The sequence below is a fragment of the Saccopteryx bilineata genome, chromosome 3 (assembly GCF_036850765.1).
Source record: "Saccopteryx bilineata isolate mSacBil1 chromosome 3, mSacBil1_pri_phased_curated, whole genome shotgun sequence".
In the NCBI taxonomy this organism is placed as follows: domain Eukaryota; kingdom Metazoa; phylum Chordata; class Mammalia; order Chiroptera; family Emballonuridae; genus Saccopteryx; species Saccopteryx bilineata.
Genome location: NC_089492.1, coordinates 153586387 through 153610721, shown reverse-complemented (window position 1 = coordinate 153610721; position 24335 = coordinate 153586387). Strand labels below are relative to the sequence as shown.

General features: G+C 40.2%; 1 protein-coding gene and 1 non-coding gene across 3 annotated transcripts in view; one reads left to right on the top strand and one right to left on the bottom strand.

Annotated features, from left to right (window-relative positions):
• AFF3 (ALF transcription elongation factor 3) overlaps positions 1 to 24335 on the bottom strand; it is a 719747-nt gene that overhangs the window by 321492 nt on the left and 373920 nt on the right. For both annotated transcript variants that reach the window (XM_066267825.1, XM_066267826.1), the window contains one exon: positions 22772 to 22819. In XM_066267825.1, coding sequence (XP_066123922.1) covers positions 22772 to 22819 — 48 coding nt within the window. The remainder of the gene's footprint in view (positions 1 to 22771; positions 22820 to 24335) is intronic.
• TRNAG-GCC (transfer RNA glycine (anticodon GCC)) lies at positions 8424 to 8499 on the top strand. The gene has a single exon. It is a non-coding gene; the product is annotated as a tRNA-Gly (tRNA).

Here is a 24335-nt window from a genome sequence, read left to right as displayed (position 1 = left end):
GACAAAGGAGGTAAGAGCATACATTGGAGTAAAGACAGCCTCTTCAACAAATGGTGTTGGGAAAATTGGACAGCTACCTGCAAAAAAATGAAACTAGACCACCAACTTACACCATTCACAAAAATAAAGTCAAAATGGATAAAGGACTTAAATGTAAGCCGTAAAACCATAAAGCATCTTAGAAGAAAACATAGGCAGTAAGCTCTCTGACATCTCTGCAGCAATATATTTGCTCGATTTATCTCCACAGGGCAAGTGAAATAAAAGACAGGATAACAAATGGGACTTATCAAACTAAAAGCTTCTGCACAGCTAAAGACAATAAGAATAAAATAAAAAGACAAACTACACAATGGAAGAATATATTTGACAATGCATCTGATAAGGGGTTAATAATCAAAATTTATAAAGAACTTGTAAAACTTAACACCAGGAAGACAAACAATCCAATCCAAAAATGGGCAAAAGAAATGAATAGACACTTCTCCAAAGAGGACATAGAGATGGCCAATAGGCATATGAAAAAATGCTCAACATCACTAATCATTAGAGAAATGCAAATTAAAACCACAATGAGATATCACCTCACACCAGTCAGAATGGCGCTCATCAACAAAACAATACAGAATAAGTGCTGGCGAGGATGTAGAGAAAAGGGAACCCTCCTGCACTGCTGGTGGGAATGCAGACTAGTGCAGCCACTGTGGAAAACAATATGGAGATTCCTCAAGAAATTAAAAATAGAACTGCCTTTTGACCCAGCTATACCACTATTAGGAATATACCCCCAAAACACCATAGCACTGTTTGAAAAGAAGAAATGCACCCCCATGTTTATGGCAGCATTGTTCACAATAGTGAAGATCTGGAAACAGCCCAAGTGTCCATCAGAGGATGAGTGGATTAAAAAGCTTTGGTGTATATATACTATAGAATACTACTAAGCCATAAGAAATGATGACATCGGATCATTTACAACAACATGGATGGACCTTGATAACATTATACTTAGCGAAATAAGTAAATCAGAAAAAACTAAGAAGTATATGATTCCATACATAGGTGGGACATAAAAATGAGACTCAGAGAAATGGACAACAAGTGTTGGGGTTACAGGGTAGGGGAGAGGATAGGGAGGGGGTTGAGGGAGGGGAAAGGGCACAAAGAAAACCAGTTAGAAGGTGACAGAAGACAACTTTATCAATGTCACCCCCATAAAAATTAATAATAATAAAAAAAATCTTGTCTCACGGCTAATTCAGGCAGTTAGAAGAATAGTATAAGGATGCTAATTCTGCTTCTCAGGCCACATCCTGCAAAAGGGGCCCCCAAGAAAATTGGTGATTTGGCTCCTCTGATTTTGCCAATTGGATTAAAAAAATAGATCAGGAACGCCCTGAAATGGAACTAAAAATACTGAGCATAAATTTTAAGGACTTTTAGATACTGGAGCTGATGTATCTGTTATTGCTAAAGCTACATTGGCCTCCTTCCTGGCCCACTCATGCAGCAGCCACAGAATTTACAAGGTATAGGGCAGAGTAAATCCCTCAACAAAGTTCTAGTTTTCTAAATTGGGAAGATTAAGAAGGTCATTCTGGATTTTATAAGCCTTATGTTCTCCCTGGATAGGCCAGTTAATGTGTAGGGGTAGAGATGTTTTGAAAAATATGGGAGAGTTGCTTGTCAGTCCTAATGGTTATAGTCAGTACTCAGAAGCTTGATTGGAGATTTTTGCCCACTAAGGGACTAGGGAAAGAACAGCGAGGAATTCCTCACCCCATAGAAGTGGCACCCAATACCAGAAGGTGTGGATTAGGATATCAAAATTTAGCATAGGGGCCTTGGTAGCTCCTGCTTCCCTAATAATGCATTTTGCAGACCCAATTACTTGGAAATCAGATAATCCTGTATGGGTAGACCAATGTCCCCTTTCTGAGGAGAAACTTAGGGCAGCTGCTCAATTGGTACAAGAGCAGCTACAGCTTGGGCACATTGAACCATCTAATAGCCCATGGAATACACTTCCATATTTTGATCTTGTTGCCTCCTGGATTATCAAGGGGCATAGGCGACCCTTACAGCTTATAGGTTTTGAGCCTCAAAATTATTGTTGTTCCTTTTTTCAAAGGATCAACAACAATGGCTCTGGGAAACTTCCACTAAATGGCAAATCGCTCTTGCAAATCAATGGACAACTTTATACTGAAACAGTTCAACTTAAAATCAGCTCAAAGACTAGAATTACTATGCCATTATCATGGCTTTTCAGCATTTGCCATATTCCTCCTCCTTTAATCTGTATACAGACAGCAAGTATTTACTTATGGTTGTTTCCACTATAGAGAATGCTGTCTTAGGGACAACTGCTGATGAACTATTTCAGCAGTTTCTCCTTCTTCAAAGACCTGTACATCAACATAGAGCTCCATGTTTTATAGGACATATGTGAGCTCACTGCATGCTCCCTGGAGCACAAGGAAATGCCCTTGTTGATCAAGCTACCCAAAATAAAATTATTTGGAGCAACCATGGCAGATCGAGCAATTCAGTCTCATACTATTCATCACCAGAATGCTGCAGCCCTACGTAAACAGTTTCAGCTTTCTCGGAAAGCAGCACAGCAGATTGGTAAATCCTGTCCAAGGTGTTCTATACTACAATCTGTTCCTTTATTTGGAGTTAACCCTTAAGGACTCTTACCAGGACAATTTTGGCAAATGGATGTTACTCATATACCTTCATTTGGCAAACAGTCCTATGTCCATGTTACAGTGGATACTTATTCTGGATTTATGGTAGCCTCTGCTAGGACAGGAGAGGCTGCTAAGCATGTTATATAGCTCATTGTATGCATTTTCTACTATTGGACTTCTTGATGTGATTAAAACTGACAATGTTTCTACATATGTAGCAAGAGCATTTACTGTATTTTGTCAAATCTTTTGAATTACGGGTATTTCTTACAATCTTTAAAGTCAAGGTATTATTAAAGTGTTCCCAGCAAATATTTAAGGTCAATTTTAAAAATATAAAAGGGGAAGTCATATCCTGGAATTCCTGCAAATCTACCTTACCTTTTAAAAACAATTTCTTTTGAATGTTGAACAGGAGACACCAAATCATTTTCTCCTGAAAACTTCTACTCTCTTTTATTTGATCCATCTGATAACACTGTTTTGTCTTCTTCCAAATAGCTCCAGATATACAGAAAAGGTTTATATAGGCAGATGGGGATCCTCAAACCCCTCAGCGAGATCTTCTGAGCATGGCTTTTAAGGTACCAAGAGGCAGAAAAAGCCCAAAAGAGATCAGGTGAAATACTAGCTCTTGGGATACACCCTCAATTTTCCAATTCCACAATGGCATCTCATAGGACTCCATCAGGGCCCTGCTTCAATAGTGGAAATGATGGTCATTTAAGCCAAAGCCTGCCAGGCTTACATGCCTTTGCTGTGAAGAAGAAGGGACACTGGAATGTAGGCTTCCCCCTCGCTCCTCTAAGGGAGGGTTCAGTCTCTTCCAGCCCTGTTCCAGCCACCTGTGACCTAACTTTGCCCAGAATGCTGAGCTTTGCCACTGAAGGCTGAAGGTGCCCAGGGCCATCAGCCCCATCTAGGACACTGTGGACGAGCCTAGGGTATTTCTTCCAAGTAGCCAGTAGACTGGTCTCATTTACACAAGGGCTACTTAACTATGTCTTGCCTGAATATTCGAGTTTTTTATTCTTCCCTCAAAGATCTCTGTTGTGGGTGTTGATAGCCCTATTTTCTGCTGCTTTGTTTAATATATAGTGTTTCCTTTATTCCTCCTACCTCACTGCCCCCTTCATATTTCAGGCTGAGACCTATTCCTAATTTAGAGCTCTCTTTCCCCCTTTTGCCAACTTGTATTATGAATTTACCTTTGCCACCCAGCTTAGTGTATCTCAAGGTTCTCTTTACCATGCCACAGTTGCAGAGCTCCAGGGAAAAGCAACCTGGTCTCATCTTGCCAGGCAGAGGAGAACAGAAGCTCCATCTCCACACAAGCTGCAGATGGTTTTTCCAGTCTACCTGAATCATTACCAGCTAGAAGCAGCAGTCATTGGGACTTGGACATGAGCTGCAAAGTATAGAAGTGTGACAACAATTCCACTGCCATGCGGACTTTTCCTGGATGTGGACATTTCCTGAACTCCTGCTCCTTGTGACAGCTCCTAATGGACTGAACTGGGGTTGGGTTGCATTTGCAGGGATTTGGAATGGTGTTGGTGCCACCTTGGACTTGGTGAACATGTTAAAGACACTACTCTTTTATGGGTTCTTGCTGTATTGTCCAAGAGTTTGCTTAAAGGCTTTAATTACTGTAAAAAAATAGAAGACTGGATAAAGAAGATGTGGCACATATACACTATGGTATACTACTCAGACATAAGAAATGATTACATTGAATCATTTACAACAAAATGGTAGGATCTTGATAACATTATACAGAGTGAAATAAGTAAAACAGAAAAAACCAAGAACTGCACGATTCCATAGATTGGTGGGACATAAAAACGAGACTAAGAGACATGGACAAGAGTGTGGTGGTTACGGGGGGAGGGGAGGGAAGGAGGGAGAGTGGACAAAGAAAACTAGATAGAAGGTGATGGAGGACAATTTGACTTTGGGTGATGGGTATGAAACATAATTGAATGACAAGATAACCTGGACATGTTTTCTTTGAATATATATACCCTGATTTATTGATGTCACCCCATTGAAATTAATAAAAATTTATAAAAAAAAATATATTAATATGTTTGATTCTATAGAATCACAGAGCTCTATTTCATAATTACAATTAAAATATAAAGCACTAAGGTGATGTCAGAGAAATGCCGCTGCAAGGATTACTCCCGATATCTCCCCTTGAAATTTCAACAAATTCAACAACTAAACACAGAGAAAAAATCTCAGGAACACCTGAAATATACACACAGCAGACAAAGGTATGAATGGGTGAAAAGGTGGCTGAATATATAATCCACTCTGAAGGAAATAAGACAGAGAACAGGGAATTTTGCTTTCCTCACTGATCTGAGAAGGGGTGCTTTTGTTTGGAGTAGAGTGAAGTGGAGAGACTGAGATAGAGGGGAAGGAGCTGAGTTAGGGTAGGTGCCCAAACAAAAGAAAGAATACAGTGGCTCTGCCTAAGATTGCGGATACAGGGCGCGCACCTGGTGGTGGGCTCCAACTAAAATGACCACTGCAGGGTGCTTGCATGGGCCGGTGCCAGCATCTTTATGCATTCCCGTTGCCACAAACACTGGAACTGTGCAAGAGGTTCTACCTAGCATCACTGGTGCTGGGCGCTTAGCCTAGATTATCTGCACTAGGAACCTGCGTGGGTTGTTGACAGTGTCTTTGTGCATTCCCAGCTCCACGATCACCAGCGTGGGGCAAGTGCATGGGCCAAAATCCTTAGCCTGAGACTGCTAGCGCTGGGCGTTTCCTGGGCCAATACAAGCGTCTGAGTGCATTTGCGGTTCTGACTGGGATCACAGATGCTGGGTGACTGAGTGGGCAGGTGCAGACCTGTGTGTGCATTGCTGGAATCATGGGAGCTGGACACATGTGTGGTTTCCTGTGGGCTACCAAACAGTGCACAAGGGAGGAACCCGTGGAAATTAGACCCGTGGAACGATGAGGCATGTTAGATCTGCCTGCTGGCCCATAGAATTATGCCTGTGTGTAACAGAAAGGCACTTGATCTGTGATCGCCTCCTAGCCCTGCCTGCACTCATGGGTGGCTCTCATTGCCATTGCCTTGCTGAGAATTGTGCTTTGAGAGGTACTGGAGGAATGACCTGGCTGTGCATAGATTCTCCTGCTCTGCAGACAGTGGCTGCAGTGGACCCCACAACTAAGTTCCCAGGCTGCTATCTCCGGTAGGAGGGACGTGTGGAGAGGCACTTGGAAAACTGAGATTGCCATTGCTAGAGCCTTAAAATGCAAAGCCCTAACAAGCCCCACCTGCCAACAGGACTGAGGCCAAGCCTACATCATTGCCACAGCGACGCACCAGCAGACCTCTGCCCAAGAGCCCCACAAGGGCAAAACTTTAGTACAGCGCCTCCTGCCGAACAAAAAAGTAAGAAGTTACCTCTCAAAATAAAAAAAAAATTACATTTTTATAATGCTTTTTGTCATTTTAGTAATTTTTTCTTCTTTCTTTTTTCTTTTTCATTTTCCTTTTGAACTTTATTACCTATAGTTATTACATTTCTCATTTTTTGAGGGGGAGGGTTTCATTTCAGAAACATTTATTCTTTTTTGTTGTTATTTGTTCCTTTTTTTGTTTCTTCTTTCTTCCCATTTCTTCTCTCCTGTATTTTTTTCTCTTTTTGGTTCTCTCATCTGATTATCATTTATCATCAAACTATTATATTTTGGATTCATATTTTTCTTTGAGACATTTTGCTTCTTTTCTACATCATTTTTTCTCTTGTTTGTTATTTTCCCTCAGTTCCTGCTCCTTGTTCTCTGTAGATTTTGGTCAACTTATCATTATAGAATTCTCATTTTTTCACTGTATTTTTAAATTTTTTATTTTATTTTTTAAATTATCTCTTACTAGTGTTACTAACAATGCCACTCTCAAATACCATTAAGGAAAAAGAGATCAAATATAATGGATACAAAAGACAGACATAGCTCAGATAGATGATGAAAATCTTCAGAAAAAAATTTCAATTACTTGGAAACCTTGGAGTTAAATGTCAGAGAATTCAAAATTGAAGTCCTAAAAATACTCAGTGAAATATAACAAAACTATGAAAGGCAATTTAATGAGCTCAAAAAACAATTCAATGAACAAAAAGAATACTTCACCAAGAAAATGGAAACTACAAAAAGGAACCAAAAAGAGATGAAAAACTCTATACATGAACTGAAAAACAAGGTAACAAGGTTAACTAATAGACCAGGCCAGATAAATGAGAGAATCAGTGACATAGAAGACAGGCAACTAGAGACAGAGATACTACAGAGAGAAGAGGAGAGAGACTCACAAATTAAAAAAAAAATGATGGTTGGCTCAGCGGTAGAGCATCGGCCTGGCGTGCGGGGGACCCGGGTTCGATTCCCGGCCAGGGCACATAGGAGAAGCGTCCATTTGCTTCTCCACACCCCCCCCTCCTTCCACTCTGTCTCTCTCTTCCCCTCCCACAGCCAAGGCTCCATTGGAGCAAAGATGGCCTGGGCACTGGGGATGGCTCCTTGGCCTCTGCCCCAGGCACTAGAGTGGCTCTGGTCGCAGCAGAGCGACGCCCTGGAGAGGCAGAGCATTGCCCCCTGGTGGGCAGAGCGTCGCCCCTGGTGGGCGTGCTGGGTGGATCCCAGTCGGGCGCATGCGGGAGTCTGTCTGACTGTCTCTCCCTGTTTCCAGCTTCAGAAAAAAAAAAAAAGAAAGCCCTGCAAGAATTGTCTGCCTCCATCACAAAGAGCAATATAAGAATAATGGGTATATCAGAAAAAGAAGAGAGAGAAAAAAAATGGAGAACATATTCAAACAATCGATCAAAACATCCCAAGTCTCTGGAAAGAATTAGAGCCTCAAATCCAAGAAGCAAATAGAACACCAAGTTACCTTAACCAAAATACAGACCTATTCCAAGGTGCATCATAATGAAATGATCACAGATCAATGACAAAGAAAAAATCCTCAAGGCTGCCAGGGAAAAGAATACACATATAAAGGAAGGCCCATTAGACTATCATCAGATTTCTCAGCAGAAACGCTACACGCCAGAAGATAGTGGACCTCAATATTTAAAGTACTGAAAGAGAGGAACTTCCACCCAAGAATAGTATATCCATCAAAGCTATTCTTCAAATATGAAGGGTAAATAAAAACATTCACAGATAGAAGATGAGGGATTTTATCACCAGAAAACTCACTCTTCAGGAAATACTGAAGGAGGTTATCAGACCAAATACAAAGAACAAAATAAAATAAAATCACAAGTAAAAGCTCCAACATGATCACAATAAAAACAAGAATAATCTGTGACAATAAAAACAAAAAAGGGGAGAGGACAAAGACCAGCAGTAGCAAAGGAGGCTGGAGTGCAGAAGCACTTATGAGATAATGTACTACAATGAACATGATATGTATGCTTTCCATTACTTAATGATAACCACCAATGAAAATGCCACTACAGAAACATATGGCTTAAAAAAAGGAGAAACAGATGAAAGAAGTATAAAATACAAACAAATAAAAACTAATGACAGAAAAACAAAAGAGAAGAACCAAACAAAAAACAGAGCTATCAGAAAGCAATATATAAAATGGCAATAGGACACCCTCAAATGTCAATAATTACATTAAGTATAAATGGATTGAACTCACCAATAAAAAGAGAGTAGCAGAGTGGATCAAAAAAGAAACTCCAGGCCCTGGCCGGTTGGCTCAGTGGTAGAGTGTCGGCCTGCCATGCAGAAGTCCCGGGTTCGATTCCTGGCCAGGGCACGCTGGAGAAGTGCCCATTTGCTTCTCCACCCCCCCTCCTTCCTCTCTGTCTCTCTCTTCCCCTTCTGCGGCTGAGGCTCCACTGGAGCAAAGATGTCCCAGGCGCTGGGGATGGCTCCTCGGCCTCTGCCCCAGGCGCTGCTGGAGTGGCTCTGGTCGCAACAGAGCGACGCCCCGGAGGGGCAGAGCATTGCCCCCTGGTGGGCGTGCCAGGTGGATCCCGGTCGGGCGCATGCGGGAGTCTGTCTGACTGTCTCTCCCCATTTCCGCCTTCAGAAAAATACAGAAAAAAAAAAAAGAAACTCCAACTGTATGCTGCCTTCAAGAAACACATCTAAGCTACTAGGATAAAAACAGATTCAAAGTGAAAGGTTGGAAAACGATTCTCCAAGCAAATAATATCCAAAGAAAAGCAGGTGTAGCCATACTCATATCTAACAATGCTGACTACAAGACAGCAAATGTAGTCAGAGACAAATACAGTCATCTCAAAATGATAAAGGGGACATTGAATCAAGAATACATAACACTTCTTAATATATATGCACCAAACCAAGGAGCACCAAAGTATGTAAGACATCTACTAATTAATCTAAAAATAAAAACAGACAAAAACACAATCATACTTGGAGACCTCAATATACTGCTGACAGCTCTAGATCGTTCATCAAAACAGAAAATCAATAAAGAAATATTGGCCTTAAACGAAAATCAATAAAGAATATTGGCCTTGTATATTATGATATCCGGAGAAATCACCACTGATATCATAATATACAAGATATTCTATATAATAATAGAATACTAATGAAAACACTAGAACAATTGGATATGATAGACATCTACAGGACATTTCATCCCAAAGTGCCAGAGTATACATTTTTCTCCAGTGCACATGGAACATTCTCAAAAATTGACCATATGTTGGGACACAACATATTCAGAAAGACTGAAACAAATAACATCAACAAATTCAGAAAGACTGAATTACACCAAGCATATTCTCTGACCATAAAGTTTAAAACTAGAATTCAACTTCAAAAAAGAAGTAAAGAAACCCACAAAAATGTGGAAATTAAACATCATACTTCTAAAAAATGAGTGGGTCAAAGAAGAAATAAAATCAGAGATCAAAAGATATATACAGAGAAACGAAAATGACAACAAGACATATAACAATCTCTGGGATGCAGCAAAAGCAATAATAAGAGGGAAGTTCATATCACTACAGGCTTATATTAACAAATAAGAAAGAGCCCAAAATAAACAACTTAACATCTCATCTTAAGGAAGTAGAAAAAGAACAAAGGCAAACCAAAACCAGCAGAAGAAAGGAAATAATAAAAATCAAGAGCAAAAATAAATGAAATAGAGAACAGAAAAATTATAGAAAAAGTCAATAAAACAAGGAGCTGGTTCTTTGAAAAGATCAACAAAATTGAAAACCTTACTAAGGATAAAAGAGAAATGACTCATATAAACAAAATCCAAATGAAAGAGGAGAAATCACCACTGATATCATAATATACAAGATATTCTATATAATAATAGAATACTATATGCCACCAAATTTAATAATCTAGAAGAAATGGATAAATTCCTAGAACCATATAATTTTCCTAGACCGAATCATGAAGAAGTAGAAAGACTAAACAGACCCATAAGCAGGGAGGAAATAGAAACAACTATCTAAAACCTCCCCAGAAATAAAAGTCTAGGACCTGATAGTATAATAGTTAATTTTATCAAACATTCAAAGAAGATTAGGTTCCTAGTCTACTCAAAGTCTTCCAAAAAACTGAAGAAAAAGCAGTACTTCCAAACATATTTTATGAGGCCAACATAACCCTCATACCAAAATCTGGTAAGGACAACACACAAAAAAAGAAAACTACAAACCAATATCTCTAATGAATACAGAAGCAAGAGTCCTAAACAAAAGACTAGCAAATTGAATACAATACATTAAAAAAATAATTCAGCCCTGGCCGGTTGGCTCAGCGGTAGAGCGTCGGCCTGGCGTGCGGGGGACCCAGGTTCAATTCCCGGCCAGGGCACATAGGAAAAGCGCCCATTTGCTTCTCCACCCCCTCTCCTTCCTCTCTGTCTCTCTCTTTCCCTCCCGCAGCCAAGGCTCCATTGGAGCAAAGATGGCCCCAGCGCTGGGGATGGCTCCTTGGCCTCTGCCCAGGTGCTAGAGTGGCTCTGGTTGCGGCAGAGCGATGCCCTGAGGGGCAGAGCATCGCCCCCTGGTGGGCAGAGCGTCGCCCCTGGTAGGCGTGCTGGGTGGATCCCGGTCAGGCGCATGCGGGAGTCTGTCTGACTGTCTCTCCCCGTTTCCAGCTTCAAAAAATACCAAATAATAATAATAATAATAATAATTCAGGCCCTGGCCAGTTGGCTCAGTGGTAGAGCGTCGGCCTGGCGTGCAGAAGCCCCGGGTTCGATTCCCAGCCAGGGCACACAGGAGAAGCGCCCATCTGCTTCTCCACCCCTCCCCCTCTCCTTCCTCTCTGTCTCTCTCTTCCCCTCCCGCAGCGAGGCTCCACTGGAGCAAAGATGGCCCGGGTGCTGGGGATGGCTCCTTGGCCTCTGCCCCAGGCACTAGAATGGCTCTGGTCATGACAGAGCGACGCCCCCAAGGGGCAGAGCATCGCCCCCTGGTGGTCAGAGCGTCGCCCCCTGGTGGGCGTGCTGGGTGGATCCCAGTCGGGCGCACGCGGGAGTCTGACTGTCTCTCCCCATTTCCAGCTTCAGAAAAATACAAAAACAATGATCAAGTTTGATTCACCCCGGAATCACATGGATGGTTCAACATACGTAAAACAATTAACGTAATACACCCTATCAACAAAACAGAGAACAAAAACCATATGATCTTATCAATAGATGCAGAAAAGGCATCTGATAAAATAAAACATCATTTTATGCTTAAAACACTCAATAAAATGGTATTACAAGGAAAATATCTCAACATAATAAAGGCTATCTATGACAAATCACTAGCTGACAACATATTAAATGAGAAAAAAATGAAAACTTTTCTTCTAAAATCAGGATCAAGACAAGGCTGCCAACTCTTTCCACTCCTATTCAACCTAGTGCTATAAGTTCTAGACAGAGCAATCAGACAAGAGAAAGAAATAAAAGGCATTCATATTGGAAAAGAAGAAGTAAAGGTCTCACTTTTTTCAGATGATATAATCCTATACATCGAAAACCCCAACAACTCCCCTGAAAGGCTAGTAGAAACAATAAACCAATACAATAAGGTCGTAGGATACAAAATTAATATACAGAAGTTTATTGCTTTCTTATATGCCGACAATGAAACTTCAGAAAATGAACTAAAAAAAAACAACCCTTTTATGGTCAAAACGAAAGAAATAAAATACCTAAGAATAAACGTAACAAAGAATATAAAGGACCTATATAATGAAATGTACAAAACATTGTTAAAGGAAATCAGAAAAGACACAATGAAATGGAAAAATGTTCCTTGTTCTTCAATAGGAAGAATAAATATAGTTAAAATGAACATATTACCCAAAGCAATATACAAATTTAATGCAATTCTCATAAAAATTCCAATGTCATTTCTTAAAGAAGTGGAACAAAACATCATCAGGTTTATATGAAACTATAAAAAACCCCAAATGGCTAAAGTAATACTAAAAAAAAAACAAAAAAAAAACCTGACTTCAAATTATACTATAAACCATGATAATCAAAACAGCATGGGATTGGCAGAAAAATAGACCAATGGAACAGAATAGAGAGCCCAGAAATAAAACCACATACATATATATATGTCAAATCTTTGATAAAGGAGCCAAAAATACACAATAGATAAAAGAAAGCCTTTTCAATAAATGATGCTGGGAAAACTGGAAAGCCACGTGCAAAAGAATGAAACAACTACAGTTTGTCTCCTTGTACCAAAATTCATTCAAAGTGGATCAAAGACCTAAATATAAGATCTAAAACAATAAATTACATAGAAGAAAACATAGGTACTATACTCATGGACCTTGGCCATAAAAAACATTTTATGAATTTGACTCCAAAGGCAAGGGAAGTGAAAGCAAAGATAAACGAGTGGGACTAGATCAGACTAAGAAGCTTTTGCACAGCAAGAGAAACTGACAACAAAACAGACAGTCAACTAAATGGGAGATGATATTTTCAAACAACAGCACAGATAAGGGCCTAATATCTAAAATATATAAAGAACTCACAAAACTCAACAACAAACAAGCAAACAATCTAATAAGAAAATGGAAGGAGGACATAAACAGACACTTCCGAAGAAGAAATACAAATGGCCAACAGATACATGAAAAGATGCTCATCTTCACTAGCTATTAGAGAAATGCAAATCAAAACTACAATGAGATACTGCCTCATACTTGTTAGATTAGCTATTGTGAACAAGACAGGTAATAACAAATGTTGGAGGCTGTGGTGGGAATGTAAAGTAGTACAACCATTATGGAAGAAAGTATGGTCGTTCCTCAAAATATTAAGAATAGAATTACCTTATGACCCAGCAATTCCTCTACTGCAGCGGTTCTCAACCTGTGGGTCGCCACTCCGGCGGGGTTCGAACGACCAAAACACAGGGGTCGCCTAAAGCCATCGGAAAATATTTCGGAGGTCCAACGATGGCTTTAGGCGACCCCTGTGTTTTGGTCATTCGAACCCCGCCGGAGTGGCAACCCACAGGTTGAGAACCGCTGCTCTACTGGGTATATATCCCCAAAACTCAAAAACATTGGTATGTAAAGACACATGTAGCCCCATGTTCATCACAGCATTGTTCACAGTGGCCAAGACATGGAAACAACCAGAAAGCCCTTCAATAAAAGATTGGATAAAGTAGATGTGGTACATATATACTATGGAATACTACTCAGCCACAAGAAATGATGACATCAGATCATTTACAACAGCATGGATGGACCTTGATAACATTATACTGAGCGAAATAAGTAAATCAGAAAAAACTAAGAACTGTATGATTCCATACATAGTTGGGACACAAAATTGAGACTCATGGACATAGATAAGAGTGCAGTGTTTACCAGGGAGAGGGGAATAGAAGAGGGGGGGAGGAGCATAACAAAAACCAAATAAAAGGTGATGGAGGACGATTTGACTTTGGGTGATGGGTATATAACATAACCAAATGTCAAAATGATCTGGAGATATTTTCTCTGAATCTATGTACTCTAGTTGACCAGTCACTCCGTTAAAATTAATTATTTAAAAATTTTAAAAATACTCAAAAATAAAACATTATAATAAAATGCTGTAATAACAGTGAACTGTCCCACTGGCTACAGATTACAGCTTCTAGAACTTTCTAGGAAATTCAGAGGACAGAGAAAGATATGTATTTGTAAAAATAGTGTTTTTTTGTTGTTTGTTTTTATTGAACAGGCAGGGAAAACTAGAATAAAATAAATCCCCTAGTGTTAGCATATGATAATTATTTTCAACCCAATATCCTGAGACACAGGAAGAGATGACTCTTTCCTGATTCATATTCAGAAATTAAAGGTGTTCAGGAAAGCATACTTGGTAGAGGCCTGAGCTCCAGAGAATGGGGAGGCTGAGCAGTGGTACTGAGTGTAGCACCTCTCCAGAATTTCTGGTCCAAGAGGGTCCAGGAATGGGGTTCTGAACAGATGAGGGAAACATCACATGCTCAAAAAATCGTTAATTTGGGAGGTTAAAGAATGATGACATTAGGTTACCTATTCTGACATTACACACTGTGCAAATGGCTTTAAAAATCAGGACAAAACAACACAGAGGTAAATATGTGAGTATGTTCTAAAAGTTATGGAAAATGTCTGAGTTCCAACCCCTGCATTTAAAAAATGCTTACAATTCATTGCATCAAACAACATAAAAAATAAAAGAACTGTACAGCTATAAATCAAATTTATCAGAACTTAAAAAACAATATATCTTATATAAATGAAACAGAAAAGAGAAATTAGGTTTCTAAGTTTTTTAAAGTTATAATACTCTAAATAATTGTCAGTATAAGAACTAAAGATAATTATATCTTACTATATATATATATGACTCATATGTAGATAGATGGTCTCATTTTCAAGGTTTGAATCTTTTTCAATCTTCAAATTATTATTTTATATCTTAGAAATTATTTTAAACTTTCCTGTGTGTATACAATAGTAATTTGCAACAAATTGGTATAATTTCAAAACCTTCAATTTGAAAAAATAATAGAAAACACTGTGTGTGGTCTTCATGATAATAAATACAATTTTAAAATGAATGTTTTGAGTTGATTACTTTGGATAGATGTGTTTTAATTGTACCAAGAATTGCTTTACACAGAACATATTAGCAGTGGAAATAGCTTTAACTTCCGGTCCTTGATTCTACGAGCAGCAACATGGTCATTAACCAAATTATCCCTGTAAATTTATTATCTCGAATCTTCAACTTTTATATTACACTCATTATCAAAATGAAAAACTCAGGCTCATGAAAGATAATCAGAGTACAAGTGGCAGATACAAGAGCTCTGAGCTTTCCTGACAGGGACGGCGGGAGCGCTGCTGGACTCCCTTTCACTGACTTACCCTCGGGGGTGAAGAGGTGGAACACGTTTCTCGAATCTGTGCTACAGCTGAGTGTTCTCATGCTCTCTGCTAACACCACAGCCTTGTCAGGCCTTGGAGAGCTGAGGTTTTGTTTGTTTATTTTTATAAATTTTTATTCATTTTAATGGGGTGACATTAATAAATCAGGGTACATATGTTCAAAGAAAACATCTCCAGGTTATCTTGTCATTCAATTATGTTGCATACCCGTCACCCAAAGTCAAATTGTCCTCTGTCACCTTCTATCTGGTTTTCTTTGTGTCCCTCCCCTCTCCCCCTCTCCCTCCCTCTCTTCCCCCCCTCTAATCACCACTACAATGAGATACCACCTCACACCTGTTAGATTAGCTATTATCAACAAGACAGGTAACAGCAAGTGTTGGAGAGGCTGTGGAGAAAAAGGAACCCTCATCTACTGTTGGTGGGAATGTAAAGTAATACAACCATTATGGAAGAAAGTATGGTTGTTCCTCAAAAAACTAAAAATAGAACTACCATATGACCCAGCAATCCTTCTACTGGGTATATACCCCCAAAACTCAAAAACACTGGTACGTAAAGACACATGTAGCTCCATGTTCATCGCAGCATTGTTCACAGTGGCCAAGACATGGAAACAACCAAAAAGCCCTTCAATAGATGATTGGATAAAGAAGAAATCCATATACTATGGAATACTACTCAGTCATCAGAGAGCTGAGGTTTTATTTTATTTTTTTTTCATTTTTTTTTTATTTTTCATTTTTTCAGAGAGGAGAGGGAGAGACAGAGAGAGAGAGAAAGGAGAGACAGAGAGAGAAGGGGAGGAGGAGCTAGAAGCATCAACTCCCATATGTGCCTTGACCAGGCAAGTCCAGGGTTTCAAACCGGCGACCTCAGCATTTCTAGGTCCCACAGACCTTCAGCTTCTTGGTCTGCTGACAATCCCTTGGTTGTTATCCCCATGCTCTGTAAATGCCTAAATGATTTCTCATGGTGTAGATTAGAAAGAGAGAGGAATATAGAAAGGTCAAGCCATTCATTTGCATGGGAACTTCAGTTCCTACAGGGGTCCTTTGGCCACTTGCCCCACTAAAGGTCCAGTTTCAGAACACATGCTGAATTAGAGTGGTCTACTGTCTTAGCTCTGTTAGAAACTGATCACCACCGGAGCTATCTCTAAGTCTGCAGACCACAGCCAAACAGTCCCTGGAGCAGCTATGGGACACCCTCAGAGGCATTAGGGAGCCCTTGGCAGGCAGAAGTAGAGATGTTTAAGTAGAGATTTTGGTTTCAGCCAAAAGAACAAGCATAATAACATTGATTAGAAATATGAAAAGAAAAATCAACACAAAACACTACCAAGTAAAGCTAATTTATCTTGGATAAGATTTGTTGGTTTTGCTCAGTGAATTTCTCTAGACCTACATCCCATTGATTTATGCTTTGATTTTATTTTACTGCAACAGTAATGGGATAGACTAATGAGGCTCCTCTATATTTATACTGGGATTTATTTTGACATTTGTGGGATTCTTTTGTCACTAGTAAAATCTTAACTGTTTGAAACAAATGAAATATATTATAAAGAAAAAACCTGTCTGATCTCAAGCAGGAGAGGTTTGACCTACGCCCAGCTCTGCAGATGACCCAAATAGGTCACTTCAATCATTCTCTAGTTTTTTAGAGCAGCTGGCACATTCACTTGGGTTAAGGAGCATGTGGACACTTAAGCACAGATTCCTCTCGGACCACCATCCAGCGTGTGAGCACATGGGGGTGCCTAATCACATGCATTTCCTGCAATACTGCTCTCAATTCTCTCCTCATTGCAGGTCTCCGTGGGTCACACTGCAATCTTGTCTAGGAGGTGCCTTCGTTTCTAGAAAACCATGGGTAAGAAGTTCCCTTTATTTGCTGGAAGTCTGTTCAATAATCTGTCAGAAAACTGGTTTGGGTCTCCAGAATTTCAACAACTACCAGTGACCCACTTTATATCAACAGAAATGCAGCTCTATGAATATTTCTCAGGACACTGGCATTAAATTAGTGACTAAAGGTGAAAGCCAAGAAGGTAATGTGCTCTGATATTGCACTGAAATTGTCTCTGAATTCAGACCTTATGCCCACACCAAAATCTCAAATGCTGGTTTCATTACAAAGGTTCAATCTGATGTGCGGGCTGCCCCTCAGCAATCGCCATCTAACCCTGTCCTGCATAAAATGTGTGCATCCTCGGTTCCAGACCTGCACAGCCCCATTAAGTTGTAAATGGATTTTATTTGCTGAACAAATGTTAATGCCATTCTACGTTAATGGATAATGCTCTGAAAAGCACCTAAGTACTATAGCACAGGAGCCTTTAAGGGTGAAATATTGTGTAACTTAGAAAACTGTCTGTTATAAACATATGTCAGCCACAAGGGCTTCCAGCTCTTATCGCCCATCTTCCTAGAACTCTCTTATAATTTCTCCCTCAGATAAGTGAATCTTGCAATAATACAAAGATTTATTCAGTCCCAGGATTAAAATTCTCCGAGTAAGAATAGAAAATAATTACACTTTAGAACGTAATGTAATATTTAAATGACTTGAAAACAGCCACCTCAGCAAAAAATGAGAGGGGAAAGGAAAAGAAGTTTAAAAATAAGGTTGGTAACATTGGCCATAAAAACCTCTGTGAGTTCAAGTGCACAAATACATGACCTGGCACTTCTGAATCATAAACATGAAAAATGGAAAACCTCCCATTCAGGAAAAAATGCCTGAGTGGTTTCACTAATGAACCAGGGAGTGTGTGTGTGTGTGTGTGGGGGGGGGGGCGGTGGTTCTTAATTTAATAAAACATCATAGTTATTGGGGGGGGTGCTGGTGCCAGATGGTGTCTGTTAAAAATCCCAGTTCTACTACCTACTAACTCTGTGACCTTAGACAAGTTGTGTTTAACTTCTTGCCTCAGTTTCTTTATCTTTGAAATAGGGGTGTTAACAGTGACTCCCTCTGGGCAGCTATGACAATCCAATGAGTGACATGCAAGGAACATCATAAATAGCTCTTCGTCATTTGGTAGGTTGTTATCGTAAAGTAAGACTTGCTGCAAGTGAACAGAGATCCAAATGGAAACTATGGCCCTTCTTCCCAAGAGGTTTCTGAACTCACCAACTCTATTTTTTCAAGTCTGGATTCCACTCAGTCTCTCCACAGAACCAGCAATAACCTTTTCTTCTTTTTTTTAATTTTTTACAGAGACAGAGAGAGAGAGAGTCAGAGGGATTGACAGGGACAGACAAGACAGGAATGGAGACAGATGAGAAGCATCAATCATTAGTTTTTCGTTGCGTGTTGCGACTTTTTTTTTTAATTTTTTAAATTTATTTATTCATTTTTTTAGAGAGGAGAGAGAGAGGGAGAGAGAGAAGGGGGGAGGAGCTGGAAGCATCAACTCCCATATGTGCCTTGACCAGGCAAGCCCAGGGTTTCGAACCGGCGACCTCAGCATTTCCAGGTCGATGCTTTATCCACTGCGCCACCACAGGTCAGGCAGCAATAACCTTTTCTTATCTGTCTAATCCATTGGGTGGTTTTTGATCCTCCTTGTCCTCTTGGAAATCCTGAGCACTGGTGAGCTTGAAACTCTTTCCACGGATTCTATGACTTTTCACTGTCACGACTTTTTCCCTCAGTGTCTCTAACCACTCTCTATCCCCTGTCTGACAGGGGACCTTCCTTTTCCTGACCTTCAAATGTGGAATTTAGACTGCATTGCTTCTCTGTCTCTAGTCTCTCTCTAGGCAAATTCACTCATTTCTATGATTTTATGACTAACATGCTAATTAATCCAAAATGTTGGTCTATAGCTCAGACCTCTGTTCTGAGCTCCAGATCCATGCATGCTCATTTACATTCTCCATGGTCCTGGAATGTCTTGAATAATCTTTAAACTCAACATATCTAAAAATAATTTATGATTTCCTCTCTCTTCCCCAAACCAGCAGCATCTCCTTCAACATTCCTGTCCAGGAGTGCCCAACAAGGCATTAAGGCATTCCCCATCTGACATCGGCAATAGCAGCCCACTCCTTTTTTCCTTCCCTCTTCTCCTTGATCCATTCTCTGCAGCAGCCAGAGTGGTACATTTAAATTGTCAATCTGATCATACCCCTCTCTGCTGCAATCCTGCACTGGCTCCTGTGCTTATGGGATTTTGAACATGGCCAAGAAAGCATGCAGATTTGGCTTCTTCTACCTACCTTTATCTGCCTACTCTCTAGCCACTCAGGCCTTGTCTGGCCTTTCTGGGTCTCTAACAAGCCTAGCTCTTCCATTTCCTCTGCTTGGAACCATCACCATTCTTCTCCTACCCTTGATTCTCTATTTATCCTCCAACTATCAGATCAAATGTTGGTTCCTCAGGGAAGCTATCCTTGACCCAAAAGTAGGCCATGTACCCTATGTAAGGTAAAACCTCCTAAAACCTAAGTATCATAATTAATATTATATATTTATTTGTAAAATTAAAAAAAAAACAACTTAGTAACTATATCTTCTGTTGGTTTGAAAGGTTCATGTCCAGACAGACATGAACCCTTTTTCTCTCAGGACCTCCAATTGGAGAGGGTATGCTAATACATATTAAATGAGTATTTTCATCATTTTAAGGCATTTTTTTTCCATGACCCTGCTCTTACTCCACAACAGAAGGGAACCATCACTTAAATAATGTGGCCTTGGATCAAAAGGGGAGAGAAACTCATAAGGAAAACTGGGCTCCACAAAGACCAGCCACAGGAACCCAGAACTGCAAAGGCCAGTATATCATGTCCTTGGTGTATAGTAAACAGAATGTTTGTGAGCTATCAGAATGATACTCAGTCTTTTTCTTTAGCAGGTTCTTTCAATCACTCACTCATAATTTATTCATGCAATAAAATCATAAATTCTAAATTCCAGACACTGGGGCCACAAAATAGGAGCAATTCAGATGAGTGACAGATACACAACAAATACAATAGGCTGTAACAGAGAGAGCCCCATGCTTGTGTTTGGAGGCGAGGGTGTGCTTAGGATAAGATGGGAAGGTGATCTTGGAGAAGGAATGGTATGAGGGAGGCAGGGGACATCTGGAAAAACAGTCCAGGCAAAATGGGGACATTGACATGGTCTTCTAGGACCTGCCTAAATATTAACTACTACTAATAATACCTTAACTGACAGGTAAGGAGAGAGGAAAAGGCTTACCTATACAGTACTAGCACCACCAACACCTTTGTTTCCTCCAACTCTGTAGGAACTCTCATCCTGGATCACTCCTGATGGGCTCTGAGAATAGTGGAACTTACAGAGACCTCAGTTGTCTGCTAATGAAGTCATCATCTTCACTACCCTTGACCTTTCATATGCATAACAATTAATTATCTGGTTGGCCCACACTTTTTTGTTATTGTTTTTCCATGCTTGATTCAGGTGGGCTGTGGCAGTGGCCGATATAAGAGAAGTATCATGGGAAGATAGGAGCGAGGTAATGAGGCTCTCATCAGCTCTCTTAAGAAAAAAGTGCTTTAAACTCTTGACTGCATTCGATTTTATTCTACAGCATTTTACATTACTTAAACTGTATCCTTTCAGTCTGTGAATTACTCAAGCTCTTGACTCAAATTTCAAGCTCTGCTCTGAGTATGGAGAAGAAAGGTCAAATGACAGATTTCTTCCATATCCTCAGAAAAGGTAAGAAAAGATAAGAAGCAGACTTTTAAAAAATAGTAATACCACAGAGCGGTCTAGTGTGTTCTGGTATTACTATTTTGTAGATGTAAACACCATAACCAACCAAAGGAACATTGAATATTTGCACTCAAACAGAAAAGTGTATTGAGAGAGAAAAATAGGAAAAGTATATCAGCATTTTACACTGTCTGTTCTTTCATCTGAAACAAAACTCTGGGATGGAGAAAACAAAGATATAAAATACAATGTGTACTTTATTTAACATATATGCCAGAAAATAACCTACCCACTTTAACAATTGTTTTCTATATAAATCCCTGCCAGAAAAACAAAAATCAACATAATTCAACATATCAAACTTTAATTATTTTGGTCAACTTGAATTAAAAGATTTATTTATGACATAAAGCTTTCCAGGGAGAAAATAAATACCTTGCCTCTGAAAACAAGTTGGTGGTTAATGTGAAATTTTAACCAAATAATTATATTGCTATAATTCACTGGGGGGAAAAGGTCTGTAGGATGCTCAAAACATAGAAACATATTAAAATTAAGTTGTTGTTTTTTTTCTTTATAGGGAATCACCATACCATCTGGTCTAATTTGTCTTGGTGTTTTGAAGGATGTAGTATCAGCTTCCTGAGAACTGTAAACTATTAGATTACACCCCTAAAAATATGAGTGGAGAAAAAATATGGGATGAAGATGACATCCTGATCATAGTTTGGATACTCAGGAAACACTAATGTGGTGCAACAGCCCGACCTGCGTGAACCTGGGTGTGCAATGCCTTACAGAGGACACCCACTCAGGATGATGACGGTAAAAAAGAGAGGTCTACAGCAGTAACACATAAAGTAATAGCATACAAAAAAAACATAGAAGTAAATTTTCAGACTCCAAGACACCTCTTCGTCAGAGTGCTTCTGATTCTAATTAAGTTTAGGGGAAAAAATAACAAGGGAACCCTGCCTGGCTAAGAAGTATAGGCTATTAAAAGATGCTTCTAAACAGCAGAGTGATTAATAGGGGTATCCAAATGAGAACACAACCACGTATTTCATCTCAGCTCTGTTCTTCTGTCTTCCAGCTGATCACTTTACTAGTGTCACCTCAGCCCATGCAAAGGCACCAGACTGAGGCATAGCACATAGATTTCTAAAAGAAGTGTTGTTTCATAAAGTAACATTTAGGTAGTTGCTGTGAGCACCCTCAGAAAAGGTAAATGCCGCCCTGGCCGGTTGGCTCAGTGGTAGAGCGTCGGCCTAGCGTGCAGAGGACCCGGGTTCGATTCCCGGCCAGCGCCCATTTGCTTCTCCACCCCTCCGCCACGCCTTCCTCTCTGTCTCTCTCTTCCCCTCCCTCAGCCAAGGCTCCATTGGAGCAAAGATGGCCCGGGCGCTGGGGATGGCTCTGTGGCCTCTGCCCCAGGCGCTAGAGTGGCTCTGGTCGCAACATGGCGACGCCCAGGATGGGCAGAGCATCGCCCCCTGGTGGGCAGAGCATCGCCCCCTGGTGGGCGAGCCGGGTGGATCCCGGTCGGGCGCATGCGGGAGTCTGTCTGACTGTCTCTCCCTGTTTCCAGCTTCTGAAAAATGCAAAAAAAAAAAAAAAAAAAAAAAAAGAAAGAAAAGGTAAATGCCAAACAAAAAACAAAATAACAGGCTTTCTCTGACAATGCAGCCACCTGACTCCTTTCAATTTGGAATCTGTCCAACTAGCTGATAAGATATAGGAGGAGGGGGGCAAAGGGAGTAAAATGGGAATGGAAAGAGACTTTGCATGGGGTTTGGGAGGCACGATGCGGGGCACAGAGGGGTTATATTGAGTGGGATACTTGAAATCATATCATCACAATAAATTAAAAACACTCAATTAAAGAAAATGGAAAGATTAAAAAAAAAAGATTTGTAAAGGAATATCCTTACCCGGATTATTTCTTCCACACAGCTGTTGGTTTCTCCAGATCTACTCTCCTGAAAGGAAAAAAAAAAATTAAGCCTGATAAAATAAATTTATGGTTACAAAGAAAAGATGACACATAAGCTTCCAAATTTAATAGAGTTTGGACTTGGGGAAATGCCTAAACTGGGACATACTGACAAGCTCCTTTCCTTAATAGGAAGATAGTTTCCATCACAGGTGTGACTGCCCCCCCCCCCGCACTAGGGCAGACAGGCCCACCAGGAACACCACACACACCCCAGGGCCCCCCAACCATATAGATTCTAAGTCAGGCAGGCTCCTAGGAGTAACAGTACATGACCTGTACATATAAGCTCTTTTTGCCTTGGGCTCCATCAAAGTGTAAAAACATGGCCTCCGCTGCAAAGTGAATCCAGTTCACTCTCTAAATACATACAATGGTCCTGCTGAATACAAGGGTTGCTTTGGCTTAAGTAAAAGCCTATAATTTTACTGTCCTCTAACCCTGGATTTACTGGTTTGATGGGCTGAAACCGAAAAGACCAAAGAAGAAACATCCTCTTAACATCTGCACGGCATGCTGGGTGTCTCACTCCAGAGCCACTTGCTTCGTAACCCACACTGTCTTGTGCTGTGGAGATGTTAAAGGCTCTGAGGAATGGTGTCTGTGGGTCACAGCTGACTCTGGGGAACATTTTAAGTTCCAGAGATGCTGTGTGGTTACTACTGGTTACACAGCCAGGAATGTAGGTGGTGCTTTTGTGGGGACATGAAAGCAGCACTTCTACACAGCAGTGGTTTCAGGGAACTACTTCTCTTGGCCTTTTAATTCAATGTTATTGACCACGACTCAGCATGACATCTTAAGATTCCCTCGCCCTAAATGGAGACCACATGTCCATTAAGCAGGAACTCCCCATTGCTCCCTTTCCCCAGCCCCTGGTTACCACTTCTTTACTTTCTGTCAGTACAAAATTTTTATTCTGGACATTTCATATAAATGGAATCATACAACATGTGCCCTTTGTGTCTAGCTGGTATTACTTAGGATACTGCCTTCAAGGTTCATCCATGCTGTGCCATGGATCAGTACTTCATTCCTTTCTTGTGGCCGAATAACATTCCATTGTATGGATATACAGTACAACATTTTGTTTATCCATTCATCAGCTGGTGAACATTTTGGTTGTTTCCACTTTGGTGATTGTGATAGCACTTGTATGAACATTTGTGTACAAATTTTTGTTTGAACATCCATTTTCAAAATTTTATATAACCATAAGTTAAATTGGTGGGTCACATGGATGGCAATTCTATGCTTAGCTTTGGAGCAACTAACTGCCAAACTGCTTTCCACACTGGCTGTACGACTTTACATTCCTACCAGTACTGGATGAAGGTTCGAAATTCTTCACATCTTGATCCACACTTGTTATTTTCCAGTTTTGTTTTTGATAGTAGCCAGCCTAGTGGGTGTGAAGTGGTATCTCATTGGGGTTTTGATCATTTTCCTAATGACTAATGATGCTGAGCATTTCCTTATGTGCATGTTGACCATTTGAATCT